We start from the raw sequence: 16487 nt of genomic DNA, 5'->3' as shown, positions 1-16487 counted from the left end.
GGGAAGGCAAATGGTTGGCTTCAGTTTATTGGGAGATTGTTAGGATTTCTAGCTCATCTGTAAAGAATACCACATAAAGAGTACACCTGAAACCCCTAGTTGAGTACTGCTTGAGTGTTTAGAATCCACACCATGTCAGATTAATGAAATATGTTGAAGCAATTAAGAGGCATGCCACTAGATTTGTTACTGGTGGGTTCAATCAACAAGCAAGTGTTACGAGTGTTACACAGATGCTTCATGACTTCAAATGAGAATCCCCAGAGGGAAGAAGATGATCTTATTGTGAAACACTACTGAGAATTTTTGGAGAACAGATATTTGCAGCTAACTGCAGAATAACTCTACTACCACCAACATAAGAGAAATTTGGGCTTGTATGATGTTTTTCTCTCACCCAGTTTGCAAGTGGAAAAGGAAAGGAGATGACTAGTGGTGGTACAGGGTACCCTCTGCCATGAACTATACGGAGGCTTGCGGAGTATGTATGTACATATGTAGATGTGAATGTGACTGAATATTTTAGTTTCTTCAACAACATTCATGTATTATTGGATGCATTTTCTTATGTAGGTACAAAATCACCTTCGGTTTCGTGCAACAGGCAGAGACAGAGTGGGGATACAAATTTTTGGCAATTCATGCAATTACACAGCCATGTTAAAAGGAACCTGTAAATGGGCATTTACCTTACTTTCTGCAGAGAATCTCAATGTAAATGCATGCGTTTATTTTCAACTACTTCAACACGAAACATTCAAAGAGAGGGACAGTAGCTGCTAACATGGCGTAAATTGTGAAATTCACAAAGAGACAGACGAACAGGTTATGATTTACCTTCAGGAGGCATGGCTCCTAGTATAGGGAATAGAAAAACACAAATCCATAACAATATTCAAACTTCAGAACCACAGGGTCTCCTTTGGGCAGCATACTGCCACCTAACCAGTGTGTGTCACCCCATGCAGTATCTCCAGTTCTGGAGGTATGCAGTGCCTGAGCCAGGCAATGTCCAACACAGTGTTCATGCAAGTACTATTTACTAATTAGTAGCAAGCTATTTACAACATGAAAGTGGAGTGTACCTTGCATGGCAGTCCAGGGCGACACGAGCTGGCTCTGCACACTGCAGGTTACTGGTGCAGATAACTCAACTGATGCTGTATATGGGAGGAAGACTAAAACAGAGGGGGGCTCAGATGGAGGAGTCCCGTAAATTGCTGACATTTGTATTATGAACATTAGTCTGTTGTCCAAGACGTAGCTCTCTACCAAAAATTTCATATTCCAGTCCTGGAGATATCACTGGATGCTTTAATGACATGGAAAGCCATTACAGATTCAAACAAGCTCAGCAAGCAGAACTGTTTGTATTAGATTTAGAAATTTAGAGTGTTTATTTTTCCTTCTTCCATGAGACCATTCTATATCTTCTGAACAATATTGATATTAAAATTAAGTTCACCAGAGGAAAAGAGAAAGAAGGCCAAATTTGGTGTTTTGATGTACAGGTACCTACAAAATGTGACGGAACTTCAGGACATAATGTTTAAGGAAAGACCACTCACACAGAGAGATACCTTCACAGAAATTCCAATTACCATCTCAAGCAGAGAACAGGAGTGACCAAAACAATGATGGACTGGACTAAATGAATCTGTGAACCACAGTACTTTGAAGATGAGCTCAATCACTTATGAACAGCATTCCGAAAAAATGAAAACTCTGGCAGAGATAAATAAGGCACTACATCCTAAAGGGTCTAGAGCTTCTAACAAAAAGGAACCAACTAAAAAGAAAGTTTTCTTCAATTTGTAAAAACTGTCACAGATAGCATCAGCAAAGCATCGAGAAAACACAGTACTGATACAATGCTGAAACCAGTAAGAAAGGTCCACAAACATTTGAACACTGCAAAGGACCTAAATCCATTGCTTGCCACATTAGTAGTATACAGAGTCCTTTGAACTTGCAGCCAAATGTACAGAGGGACTACACAAAGAAGTGTTAACACCTGCCTTTAGAAACACGAGAGCAATAGCTGCTTGGGCAAGATGGATAAATCAGCAGTAGCAGATCATGCACTAGCATGGAAAACTGTCAAATTCGTTTCTCTCACACATTGGTTTCAGCAAGATCTAATAATCAAAACACTAAGATGTACAGAGAGGCCACAGAAACATGACCCTTAAAAACAATTTCAACAGCAAAGGAGGAGGACTGAAATTAGACTAGTTGTGGGCCTTGGTGCTAAAGAAAACAAACAGCACCGACTCTACCCCACAACAAGCTCCAGAGTACATGTCAGGGCAACTCTGTGATCTTAGGCAGCAGTCGATATCACAAACTGACCGTTGTGTGTATATTTACAGCTTGGCCTGGTGAGCTTCGCTTTCTGAGTTGTTAAAGCCTCTGATGATGCCTCCGGCATTGGAGGGTGAAACATTAGGCATAGAGTTATGCCTTGGACCATGGCCAAATGCTCATAATACTGGGTGGTTATATTTAAACTGACAGTATTAAGAGTGCTGCAGTGTGGGGAACTGAAACATCGTTGTTATGTTCATTAATCGGTGCGCTCAAGGAGTATGCTGGGAGGGGAAAAAAACGGTTCTACTTCCTGCCACCAGGTGAGGATATAGCACTGTATGCAGACAGGCAGTGTGGGTGCAGTAAAAGGGGAGGAACACCACACACTTGATAATGGTGGTTCCGGCATTTTTTGGTCACAAGTTACAACATGTATTCAATACGTGTCTCCTGACTAAGCAACATGCTGTGCCCATAACACGGCACTGTCGACAGTTGCTCACAGCTTATCCACTGTCATCAGAGTGACATGTCATCGTACAGTAGCCTTCAGATCAAGAAGAGGTGGGTTACATCCCTGATAAGACACAATCTTTCAGGTACCCCCACAACCACAATTTAGGTCACAGGATCTGGAAGGTCACACATCTTGAAATTGCCTAGATATGACAATCATTACAAAAGCTTTCTAGAAGCAAATCTTTCACCTCGCAAGCGACGTGTGGTGTCACCCGATCTTGCATGAAAATAGTGGTGTGGACACAGTTGCATTCTTGCAAAGCTGGAATTGTATGCTGCACAAGACAGTCCTTATATTGTGCAAATATCACTGTACATCTAACAGGCCAATGATGTGTCATCTCCGAGAATGAGGGAGATTGTGAAAACACACCACACATTCACATAAGCTGAGTGCAGTGGATGTTCCTGCACAACATGTGGCAGAGTGGAACCCCTTTCACAGCCCCTACCAGAGTAAAATGTGACTCTCCTTCCCAAAGAATATTCCTCAGCCACATGTTCTCCATTTACATGCATGTCAAAAATTAAGGGCAAAGTCACAGCATGACAGTCTATTTGGGGCTTCATTTAGTGCACAGTTTGAATCTTGTGTAGAGATGACCGTGTAAAATGCGCCACAATATCTTTTGAACTGTTAACTGGGAAAGAGAGTATTCTCGTGACATCTCTAGCACTGACCGCAGGATTTCAAAAGTTTGCTGCTCAGTGGCTGTAGCTACAGCAGCTTCATCAATAAATGCCATGGAAAATGAGCTAAAGTTCCTCCCTGCTGCACCACCTAATTCACCTGTTTCTACAACTTTCTTCTTCATATCCTGTTGCTCATTTATTGACATGGGACTTGTCCACAGCTATTTCTGTTGGCAATATTCCTGCAATTCAGTGCTACTATTGCTCCTATTCTGACTGCTATTGCTGGCATTTTGATAAAAACTTTACCAGCAGTGCATTGCCTTCTCAATAGCTACTCCATTTCATACAAAAAACCTCAACCTTCTGAATCCTTTACACCAATAGTCACTTCACGAAAGAAGTCAAGTGACAAACAGCATATCGACATCAAAACAGGAAACATTTTACATTTTGACTGCTGACAGCATCATATTTTCACCTGGTGGCAGAAACTAAAGGCTACTCCGAGTGTACTGATTAATAAACACACCCATAATGTTTCAGCATCCTGAGATGCACACAGCGCGCACTGCACTACCCGGTACACGTATTGCAAATACCTGCCGTGAAAGGCTGCCTCCTACTGTAAATTGTCAGCACTGATATTTGAGGAAAGAATATTTAATTTCATTGTAGTTGTAAGTCATTTGACGACATGTAGTTTATTAGATGATGTGATAGTAAATGTATATAGCCTAACAATGACAACTGATGTCTGCAACATTAAACTATTTAAATACAATACTGTTGTAATGGGACAAAACTATAGAAGAATTTTGAACAGAAGTCGGAGCATAGAACTGCAAGGAGGCCACAGTCAGACAGCAGGTGAACTGCGTTATAAGCTCCCATATCATCATACCAACTGTGCTGAAACTAGGTCAAAAGTCACAGACATCAGCTGCAGCTGGCCATCACCTGTGCTTGATCAGCATCCTTCAGCAGCAGCACGACTTCCATGACACTGTTGTAGGTACCAGTGTCTCAGGACCAGCTTTTGAGAAGCCAGTCCGGCTCAACTGACTTACGCGTCCTCAATGGGCAGATCACAGGCTGTTCCAGATGGTTCACAGTGGCCCACAAATGCAGCCCTTCTGCAAATTCAGTGCCGAGCATCAGCATTTAAACGTCAGCCCAGGTGACTACGTCACATTCAGCACGGCAGGACCACGCATGACACTTGCCATACGTTGGCTGGGAGTCTCCATAGTGAACTCTGCCACCACCAGATTGTGAAAAAAGGATCTCTGCCTGTCTACTCAGCCCTGATACCAACACCGGACCAGTCACCAGCCTTGCTCTTCAGTTTCGATCCACACTTTGAATCCAGGCAATGCCATCTCCATGCCACTGGGAATGCTGCAGCCAGCCGTAGAAACAGAAGACTGCTGCCTGGCCTCGCTCCATGTCGCAACCACACTGTGGCTCAAGCAATGAATGACTGTACTAGATGGATGGGATAATTAAAGATTTTTTTCATTTTCATGGAGGAATTAAGTCGAATAATTGAATAAAGGACAGATTTCCACTTCTCCACGAACCTCCCGTCTCCCAAAACATCTACAGACGTTACCATATCCACAGGAAGACTAACACCTCCTAACAAGCAATAACTGCTTGTGTTTCACTCTGGTTTTTCAGCAGCTGTTCCTTGGTCCACTACACTGCCAAATGAAAAGTGATGATCAATTTCAAATATTCCAGTAAGCACCAAACAATGAAATCAAATACGATGGAATAAGGACAAATTATGAAAAGGATAGAATGCTACTCGCCACCAAGCGGAGAAGTTGAGTTCGCAGACAGGTGCAACAACAAGACTGCTGAGCCAGTAGCTTTAGGCCAAAAGGCTTTAGTAGTAGTAGTAGTAGAAGAAGAAGAAGAAGAATAAAAAAACCACAAAAACCACTGTATCTGGCTGCCAAGGCCAGATTGCAAACACCTGTGCAGGATGGAAGAAGCAATCCTGGTGGTGGAGGTAAGTCTTTTTTACTTATCTCCTTTTCCATTCCCCCCCCCCCCCCCCCCCCTCCCCTCTTCCCTCTGCCATCTAGCTGCTCCACCCTCTTACCACCTCGTACCTGTATGTTCCCACAACCAACACTTACTGTCCCCCACCCTTCTCTTGCTATCCCTCCCTATCCGCCTAACACCCAGATTGCTTCTTCCATTATGTACAGTTGCTCCCAGTCTGGCCTCAGCAGCCATCTCAGTGTGTGTGTGTGTGTGTGTGTGTGTGTGTGTGTGTGTGTGTGTGGTGTTTAATTCAGAAGAAGACCTTCTGGCCAAAAGTTTACTTGTGCAGCAGTCCTTTTGTTGTGTGTCTGCAAGTCAACATCTCCACCATATGGTGAATAGCCAGTAAGCATCAATGTCTATACAGATACCATTCCTTTACTTCAACATACATCGTAGAAGACACATGCAATGTAATATGCTCAGCTTAACACTGACATCTTTAGTGATTAAGCTCTGTGTGTGTGTGTGTGTGTGTGTGTGTGTGTGTCAAATGCTTATTAAAGAACAAGTGCCATTTAAAACAAATTACATGTCCATCTAATGTGTCCATATTAGAGTTTACCATTGTTTATATTTTGTGACTGCTTATCAAAGATAGGGTGTTACTGGGCACAGGGACTTTTAGACACACATTTAACGTGTTGTGCAGTGTATGCAGCGCACAGACATCTAATCAATCTTTAACAGAGAAATGTTTTGTAACAGGAGTTATCCAAAATGTAAGAAATTTATCATTGAAATTAGAAATGGAGCTGTTAATACAGTAAAATTTGAGGAGAAGTATAGTACTGTGTGGGGTAATATTCATCAATAAACAGCTGTCAACTTTTCCTTGAAATACACACTTCCTAGGGTGCAGTACAGAGAACGCTGGTGGAGCAGCAATTACAACATTCTCGTGAACAATATTTGCTAGCAATGAAACCAAATCGTTTTGAATCCAGTGTCCAGTCTCGCTGATGGATTATGTAGTAATACATACATTAAAACTGATGGTCATCACTGTCAACAGTTGGTATGAGCTTTAGTTGTTGCTATAAAGTGCAAACTGTTTATATCAATAAGAAACTAAATATTCATTTTTGATCATTAGTCTCTTATCTCAAAGCACTCTGTTTAGGATCCTCTAATCTAGATAATTTTGACTCTACAGGTTTGGGACATACTGTATATGGTAATAAGGGCCAATAATAATTTAGTGTTCAAGCAGACATGCTGAAACAGGACAGAACAATTTGTTTTATCCTTGGATCACTTGGCAAACAGAACAGCTTTGTAAGCACTAAGACTGCTGGCGGAGTATTTTGCTGTACCACCGCCACATACCATATGTATGTTCTGCAGCAGGCCAAGCTCCGCCCCAAACGGTGTTACAAACAGATGCATTACTTCCGCCACAACCACCGTATTCCATCCTGCATAAAGTATTGAGAAGAGGTGAACATACAATGCAGATAGAAAGCAATGGAAAACAGCAAATTGTCTCACTACTTAATATGTTTATGTACAGGACACTGGAAAAGAGAATCTAAGTGATAGAGATGTGGTGTTATGGAAGGGTATTCAAAATTAGGTGGGCTGATAAGAAATGAGGTGGTTCTCTGCAGATCGACAAGAGGAGGAACGTGTCAATAACATTGACAAGAAGGGATGGAGTAATGAGACATGCCTTGCATCAAGGTATAAGTTCCACAGTTATCAAGGGAGTTTCAAGGGAGTTGCAGATGGTAACAGTGACTGGAATATTTCCAACAAATAAATGAGGGCACTGGATGTAAGTGCTTCTCTGAAATGAGGAATTTGGCACAGGAGAGGAAAACTCACATATTACATTTAACAAAAGGTGGGTGTGGGTGTGAGTGGGTGGGTGGGCACGCATACTCGTGTCTAATAAATTATCATAGAACCAAACGGAGTTGCATTCCTAATACTGTACAGCACAAGTTGCAAGACAGACCTTTAACTGCAGTATCTACCAATTGCCAATAAAAGCCATTACAGCTTTGTGAAGACCCAAAGCATGTTACAAATGTTGTGTAAAAGTAAATAGTACAAGTTTCATGGATCACACGCAAGTACTATGTACCAGAGTTATTTGTTTTGCAAACAGAATTATATAATTTCTGGATAAATATTTCAGAGCATTACAGACCTTATGAAACTCCTGCCTCCTGAGCTCTGGACTATGGTTGAACCACCGCATGATCGCCTGGAACACAGTGTCTTCTCCCTCCACTTCAAGGTTGTCACTGCTCACAAATTCCACCAGTTTTGCTGCAGAGAGGTTTAGAAATTCTTCACTACGACTGACCTCACGAAAATTTCTGTCAGGAAGAACATATTAAATTATTACTACCGTATTCACATTTTCTTGACGCCTTAACACCAAACTCGATACAATGTTTTACCATGAAGCCCAGGAAAGTCACATATTCATTCTACAGAAGTAAAAACATTCAGACAACTTTCTCAAATACAGCTGTGGTGTTACACTCAGAATTAATCATACACTCTGTAGTGTGCAACAAACCTATCTAACATCCATGTTTACACTCAAACTGTGATTAACTTTATATCAAGTAATGCTGTCCTCGATCCAGAGGTTGGTTTGAACATTACGGTCCTTTGCTAGGCATGGTCCTTTTGGAGGAGATGGTATACTTTTGTCTTCAGCTGAACTTTGAATTGACTGACACAGCCCATTCTAAGTGCACATACTGTTCAGCACGGATTCTAAACCCTGATGCTATTTGGCCTTTACCACATTAACAAATTGCTGCCACAGGTGAATGACATAAGCAAGGAAAAAGTACTAGGATTGACTAAGGATCAAATCTCTCTATGTTTAGTCCAACACTTAAGTAGTTAACCTTTGAGTCATATACCTTAAAGACAAGTGATTAAAATATGAAGCTAACATGAAAGGTTAATTGAAATCATCACAAAGATAACCATGTTGATGGATAAAACCCACTGACAAACTTTCATTGTCCAATTTGGAAGGATGGGCTTAATGAATAAAGGGACAATGTGGCAATCTCCAGGACAGTTTAGCATATTGGACCTTTTTCTGCAGGCCCCTGGTGGAAAGATACAAGCTGGAGACAAAGATAACATGTAGTTGCTCTGCCTATACACCTGTAGGAAAGGATGAGTTCACCTTGTACCCAGTCAGTGCTACCTATTTCTCTTCTGTACCAGTACGATCATGATGTACAATGAAGTATTGCTGTAAACGATTTCCTCCACCAGGAAGAGATTTTGGACCTATGATTAAACACAGGAAAATATGATACAGAAAGGAACGTAAAATCAACAAAGGGCTGAAAAGTTTACTTAGTACTAGAGCCAAGCACTGGGAGGGAAGAACAGAGCCAATCATTAACAAATGAAGTCTCACACGCCAAAATACCGAACTCCACTGTCAACTCCCCACAGATCACCAATCAGGTGGGGCATGATCTGAACATGCTACTAACAGGTAAGAAATTGTTTTGCAGTCATGCCCCTTATAGGTCACAATTTCCACGCTCAATGATACGCTAAGATGGCATAAGGGATACCCTCCTAAAACAGTGGCACAAGTACTTTTTCAAACAATATTCGTACTGGTAAGTTATAGCCCGTACCCCATTTTAATGAGATCAAGTAATCTACCATTCTTAAAAGTCCAACTAAGTAGACAGTATCAAGCATTTTTCAGGAATGATTATTCATGTGAAATAAATGAATGTTTACGTAGAATACCAACGTTCACAATATTCCTCCCCTCCTCATACCACCTCTTTTGGCTTTCCTGAGTAATAGGGGACATGACTGTTGTTACAATCTTTTGCCAGTGCCTTGATAGTCAAGAAGAGTAAGCAGAGATCAGTATCAACATTGAGTAGAGGTAATACTGCCTCGCTTTCAGTTTTCTGTTATGCAGCATTCCCCGTACAGATACACAAAATTTTGCATAGATCTGTGAGCCGGTGAGAACATTGCAAGTGCAGTACATCGAGATAATATATGATATTTTTTGTTTTTTTTTTTTTGATGGGGTTTAAGTGCGCTCAACTGCTGAGGTCATTAGCGCCCAGTCACTGTTGTTAGAGCACATGGAATCTAGTAAAACTCAAGGGGATGGGGGGGACACCAGAAGGACCTGACAAAGATGCAGACAAAATAAGTAAAAAGGTTAGATGTCTTTGGACAAACCAGTTAAAGTTATAAAACGCAGAAGACGAGCAGCTGCTCGAGCGTCATCAGCTAAAACATCTGGTAAAGTAGATGGCAGGGACAGGACAACACGAAATTGACTAAAACGGGGACACGACAATAAAACATGGCGCACTGTTAATGCCTGACCACAAGGGCACTGCGGGGCTGGGTCACCGGAGAGCAGGTAGCGGTGGCTAAACCGGCAATGCCCAATCTGCAACCTGGTCAGAAGGACCTCCTCTCGCCGAGATGGTCGGGAGGAGGTTGTCCAAGCAGTTGGGAGCGGTTTTACTGCCCGGAGCTTGTTTCCTTGGAGGGACGACCAAGCATCCCACCACCACGACACAAGCCTCTTACATACATCCCCACGAACGTCAGATGACGGGACACAATGGGAGGCTGGCCGAGGCAGGAGGACTGCAGCCTTGGCTGCAGCATCCACAGCCTCATTCCCAGGCACTCCTACATGTCCGGGAACCCACAGAAAGCTGACAGAACCACCACTATCAGCGAAAGAATGGACGGACTGCTGTATCCGTTGAATCAAGGGATGGACCGGATAGGGAGCTCCAAGGCTCTGAAGAGCACTGAGTGAGTCAGAGCAAAGTACATACGATGAATGGCGGTGGCGGCGGGCATACTGAACGGCCTGATGGAGAGCAAAAAGCTCAGCCGTAAAGCTCGAACATTGGTCGAGGAGCCGGTATTTAAAGGTGGCGGCCCCGACGACAAAGGCACAGCCGACACCATCGTCAGTTTTGGAGCCATCAGTGTAAATAAAGGTGTGACCGGCAAGTCGAGCATGAAGTTCGACAAACCGTGAGCAATACACTGCAGCCGGAGTACCCTCCTTCGGGAGTGAGCTGAGGTCGAGATAAATATGAACCGGAGCCTGGAGCCAAGGTGGTGTCGAGCTCTCACCCTCTCTGAAGGTGGTAGGGAGGGCAAAATCCAATTGTCGAAGCAGGCGACGGAAGCGGACTCCGGGGGGCAGCAGGGCAGACACATACAACCCGTACTGACGGTCGAGAGAATCGGCAAAGAAGGACTGGTAAGAGGGGTGGTCGGGCATAGACAACAGCCGGCAGGCATACCGACACAGCAGTACGTCGCGCCGGTAGGTCAATGGTAATTCGGCAGCTTCAGCATAAAGACTCTCGACAGGACTAGTGTAGAAGGCTCCGGTCGCAAGACGTATCCCCCGATGGTAGATGGAGTTGAGCCGGCATAAGAGGGATGGCCGAGTGGACGAGTAGACGAAGCTCCCATAATCCAGCTTCGATCGGACAATGGACCGATACAAGCGAAGCAGGACAGTGCGATCCGCTCCCCAAGATGAACCGCTAAGAACTCTGAGGACATTAAGGGAACGAGTACAACGGGCCGCCAAATAAGAGACATGTGGAGACCAACACAGTTTCCTGTCCAACGTGAGCCCTAGAAACTTAGTTGTTTCCACGAATGGGAGAACAACGGGGCCAAGATGTAAGGATGGCGGAAGGAACGCTTTATATCGCCAAAAGTTGATACAAACCGTCTTCTCTTCAGAGAACCGGAAGCCATTTGCCACGCTCCATGAGTAGAGGCTGTCTAGACAACGCTGAAGGCAGCGCTCCAGGAGGCATGTTCTCTGGGCACTGCAGTAGATCGCGAAATCATCGACAAAGAGAGAGCCTGAGACATTACGTGGAATACAATCCATAATTGGATTGATCGCGATGGCAAAAAGGGCTACGCCCAAGACGGAGCCCTGAGGCACTCCGTTCTCCTGGAAGAAGACGTCGGACAATACGGAACCCACACGTACCCTAAACTTTCGATCCGTTAAAAAGGAATCAATAAAAATGGGCAGGCGACCGCGTAGGCCCCACCTGTGCATAGTGCGGAGGATACCTCCTCTCCAACAGGTATCATAAGCCTTCTCCAAGTCGAAGAACACGGCTACCGTTTGGCGCCTTCGCAAAAAGTTGTTCATGATGAATGTCGACAAGGTCACAAGGTGGTCAACAGCGGAGCGGCGGCGACGAAAGCCGCATTGGACATTAGTAAGTAGTCGTCGAGATTCAAGAATCCAGACTAACCGAGCATTAACCATGCGCTCCATCACCTTACAGACACAGCTTGTAAGAGAAATGGGGCGGTAACTAGAAGGAAGGTGTCCATCCTTCCCGGGTTTGGGTATAGGAACAACGACGGCGTCACGCCAACGCATGGGGACCTGACCTTCGGTCCAGACGCGATTGTAGGTACGAAGAAGGAAGCTTTTGCCCGTTGGAGAAAGGTGTGCCAGCATCTGAACATGAATGGCATCTGGCCCCGGAGCAGAGGATCGGGACAGTGCAAGCGCACGTTCGAGTTCCCGCATAGTAAAGGGGGCATTATAAGTTACCAGATTCAGCGAGTGGAAGGAAGGTCGCTGAGCCTCTTCTGCCTCTTTCCTGGGAAGGAAGGCAGGGTGGTAATGGGCGGAGCTTGAAACCTCCGCGAAAAAGTGGCCAAAGGCGTTGGAGACAGCCACAGGATCAACGAGGACCTCATTACCTGAGGTCAGGCCAGGTACCGAGGAGTGGGCCTTAATGCCTGACAGCCGGCGCAGGCCACCCCAAACGACGGAAGAGGGAGTAAAACTGTTAAAGGAGCTGGTGAAAGAGGCCCAATAAGCTCTTTTGCTGTCTTTGATGACTCTATGGCATTGCGCTCGGAGTCGTTTGTATGCAATACAATTCGCCAACGTAGGATGGTGGCGAAAGGTGCGTAAAGCACGTCGTCGAGCACGGATAGCGTCCCAACAAGCCTCGTTCCACCAGGGGACAGAAACGCGACGTGAAGAAGAGGTAGTACGAGGAATGGAACGTTCGGCAGCATTGATGATAACAGCCGTGAGGTATTCGACCTGACTGTCACAACTGAGAAAATCGTGGTCCGGAAAGGTCGCCAGGGAGGAGTAAAGTCCCCAGTCAGCTTTCAGTATGTTCCAGCGCGAAGGACGTGGGGATGGGGTGTGGTGCAGGAGATGAATGACACAGGGGAAATGGTCGCTCGAATAGGTGTCAGAAAGGACATACCACTCGAACCGACGGGCAAGAGTGGTAGAACAGATCGAGAGGTCCAAGTGGGAGTAGGTATGAGTAGAGTCCGAGAGGAAAGTCGGGGCGCCGGTATTGAGGCAGACAAGATTGAGATGGTTGAAGACATCCGCCAAGAGTGAGCCTCTTTGACAGGATGCAGGAGAGCCCCAAAGGGGATGATGGGCATTGAAGTCGCCAAACAATAAAAATGGTGGGGGAAGCTGAACGATCAGGTGCATCATGTCAGCCCGACTAACAGCAGATGACGGTGGAGTGTAGATGGTACAAACTGAAAAAGTAAAAGCAGAAAGAGTAATACGGACAGCTATTGCTTGGAGTGGGGTGGTCAATGGGATGGGATGGTAATAGACATCGTCCCGAACGAGCAACATGACCCCACCATGAGCTGGGATACCGTCCACAGGGGTGAGGTCATACCGCTCCGAGGTATAGTGGGTAAAGGCAATACGGTCAGTCGGGCGCAACTTGGTTTCCTGGAGACCAAGGACGAGTGGACAGTGCAGGCGGAGGAGCAGTTGTAATTCCTCCCGATTAGATCGAATACCTCTTTATGTTCCAATGTAACAAGGCCATCGCTAGTCAAAAAGTTGGGGGAACGAGACGGGGGAAGAGCTGGTCACCTCGATGGCCGCGGAGGGCCAGGTTGCGAGGGAACAACGCTACAACCGGCGGGAGGCGGATCCGGTTCCATCGAGTCGTCGCCAGCTGCGGCCGCTGTCCCTGGTTGTGTAGGATGGGCAGCATCATTTGCCGACGAGAGGGCAGCTGAGCACCTGGCAGCAGAGCGTCCCGGCGAAGCTGAGGACGGCCGGGAGCAGCGACTCACGGATGGAGCGTCAGACAAAACGCGCCGGGGTGGAGAGGGGGATAGAGACTTCTTCTTGGAGGCCTTCTTGGAAGGCCGAGGAGGCACAGGGATGGTGGGCTGGACCCGAAGAAGGTCCTCACGCGCGGGGTCCGCTTTGGAACGCCGGACCTCGGAAGCTGGGGTCCGGAACGTTTCCCTGATGGATGCCTGAGAAGAGGATCGCTTCTCAGGTGGCGGGGGGAGAGGAGGAGGAGGAAGGGTGGCCCCTGGGGCAGAGAGGGCAGGGGCCACGGGGGAGGAGGATTTGGAAGGGAGGGATTTGGGAGGTGGAGGCAGAGCCCCCTGATGGGCGGAGGAGGCGGAGGGGGGACAGGATAGGGGTGAGGATACCGCGGAAGGAGTGGACACAACTGAGGCAAATGAAGTGGTCAACGGCACGGGATGGAGGTGGTCATACTTCTTCCTGGCCTCAGAATAAGAGAGCCGATCCAAAGTTTTGAGTTCTTGTATCTTCTTCTCCTTCTGATATGCGGGGCAGTCTGAGGATCTAGGCGAGTGGACGCCAGGACAATTAATGCACTGAGGTGGTGGGGTGCATGTATGTCCCTCACGAAGAGGACGTCCACAATCGCCACAAAGGGGCTCAGCCTCACACCGTGGCGACATGTGCCCAAAGCGCAAACACCGGAAACAGCGCATAGGAGGCGGGACGTAAGGTCGCACGTCGCACCGGTAGCACATCACCTTTACCTTCTCCGGGATAACATCCCCCTTGAAGGCGAGGATAAAGGCCCCGGTGTCGATGCGACGGTCTTTGGGGCCGCGCTGGACTCGCCGGACGAAATGCATGCCTCGGCGCTCCAGGTTGGCCCTGAGCTCCTCATCAGATTGTAGCAGGAGGTCACGATGAAAAATAACCCCCTGCGTCCTATTTAGTGCCAGATGTGGGACAATGGATACTGGGATGTCCCTTAGGCGGTCGCACGCCTGGAGCGCCGCCGACTGTGTGGCGGAGGTGGTCTTGATAAGAACGGACCCTGAACCCATCTTGCTGAGAGCCTCGATTTCCCCGAAGATGTCCTCAATGTGCTGAACAAAGGACATGGGCTTGGAGGTGGCGAACGTCCCCCCATCGGTTCGAGAACAGACCAAATAGCGGGGGAAGTACTTCGCCCCAAGCCGGCGGGCCTGTCCCTCCTCCCAAGGAGTGGCCAAGGGGGAAAGGGCAGGAGAACCAGAACTAGAAACGGTACCTTTTCTTTTGAAAGACTCGGCCGCAGAGCGACCTGATACGTGTTGACGTTTCATCTGCGAAACGTCCGCCCCGATACCACCCACTCCGACCAGGGGCTCTCCCCACGGGCGCCACCCAGCCGCAGCAAGGGCCACCTGGCAGGATGACCATTGCTGGGAGTCCTGATGCCCCCAAGGAGACGGGCATCTACTCCTTGGCCGACGTGGTGAGGACGCAGCTCAGGTATCGGCAGTACGATCCCTGTGTTGTCAGGGGGCTACAACCTAGAGGGTACATGACGACCCCACCACAACGGGCTGGCTACCGTGCTGGATTTCTGGTGCCATGGAAAGTCCATCATGATCGCTGGTGCAGATGGAGACGCACTATGGGCGTAACTTGGACAACCCATCAGGTGTTTAGGCCCAATTTGAGGAATAGTGGGTATGGTTACAACGCCGGTACAATGCTAAGTGCCAAGGTCTTAGTGCACTTAGGACCAGTGGTACACCACGTAAGGTGTCCTTCCCCAAAAGGCTCGTACTTCTATAGAATTTTGAAAAATGGAGGTCAAACCACAAGGGGGACCATCACATGGAAGGCCGAAACGGTTGAAACTCCTTTTAGTCGCCTCTTACGACAGGCAGGAATACCTCGGGCCTATTCTTACCCCGGACCCGCAGGGGGATATAATATATGATACTTGGCACAGAGATTAAAACTTACCACCTGATTATGACCTGACTTCACTGTGATTTGCAGAATATTTATGTAGAGGTAGACTTGCACACAGACTCTTACTTTTCCCATGAAACTAACTGAGGGTCATACCAGTTTCATTGTACAACTAAAAAGCTTCAGTCTGCTAGTAACTCTTTCCTACTTCCCAACTTCTATTTTTAAATGTTGAGTCTTTTACCAACACAGCACAATTATTTTTTCATTAGAAACAGACAAAAAGGAAGAGAACAACTGAGCCCTAGACGCTGAATCTATGACACTGACAATTACTTCTCTTCTTATTAAGAAACAAGACAAGGAATACCATCCCATGGAAGGTACGCCACAGGCAAAATTCAACTGATGGAAATTTTGTAAAACAAACATACACACACACGCGCACACACACACACACACACACACACACACAGTGTCTGTCTCTCTCTCTCTCTCTCTCTCTCTGAGGGTGTCTCTCCGCCGTCCACCTCTAACCTTCATAATCTCTTAGTTCATCCCTATGAGATCCCCAAACCACCTTCCCTACCCTCTGGCTCCTACCCTTGTAACCGCCCCCGGTGTAAAACCTGTCCCATGCACCCTCCCACCACCACCTACTCCAGTCCTGTAACCCGGAAGGTGTACACAATCAAAGACAGAGCCACGTGTGAAAGCACCCACGTGATTTACCAACTGACCTGCCTACACTGTGAAGCTTTCTATGTGGGAATGACCAGCAGCAAACTGTCCATTCACATGAATGGACACAGGCAGACAGTGTTTGTTGGTAATGAGGATCACCCTGTGGCTAAACATGCCTTGGTGCACGGCCAGCACATCTTGGCACAGTGTTACACCGTCCAGGTTATCTGGATACTTCCAACTAACACCAACCTGTCAGAACTCCAGAGAC

The 16487-nt window shown here is 46.6% G+C and overlaps 1 protein-coding gene across 2 annotated transcripts in view; it reads right to left on the bottom strand.

Moving 5' to 3' along the window:
- Window positions 1-16487, bottom strand: part of LOC124788107 (kelch-like protein 12) — a 92643-nt gene that overhangs the window by 57673 nt on the left and 18483 nt on the right. For both annotated transcript variants that reach the window (XM_047255227.1, XM_047255226.1), the window contains one exon: window positions 7676-7847. In XM_047255227.1, the coding sequence (XP_047111183.1) occupies window positions 7676-7847 (172 nt within the window). The remainder of the gene's footprint in view (window positions 1-7675; window positions 7848-16487) is intronic.

This window comes from Schistocerca piceifrons, chromosome 3 (assembly GCF_021461385.2).
Source record: "Schistocerca piceifrons isolate TAMUIC-IGC-003096 chromosome 3, iqSchPice1.1, whole genome shotgun sequence".
Lineage (NCBI taxonomy): Eukaryota > Metazoa > Arthropoda > Insecta > Orthoptera > Acrididae > Schistocerca > Schistocerca piceifrons.
This window is presented reverse-complemented; position numbering and strand designations above follow the sequence as displayed.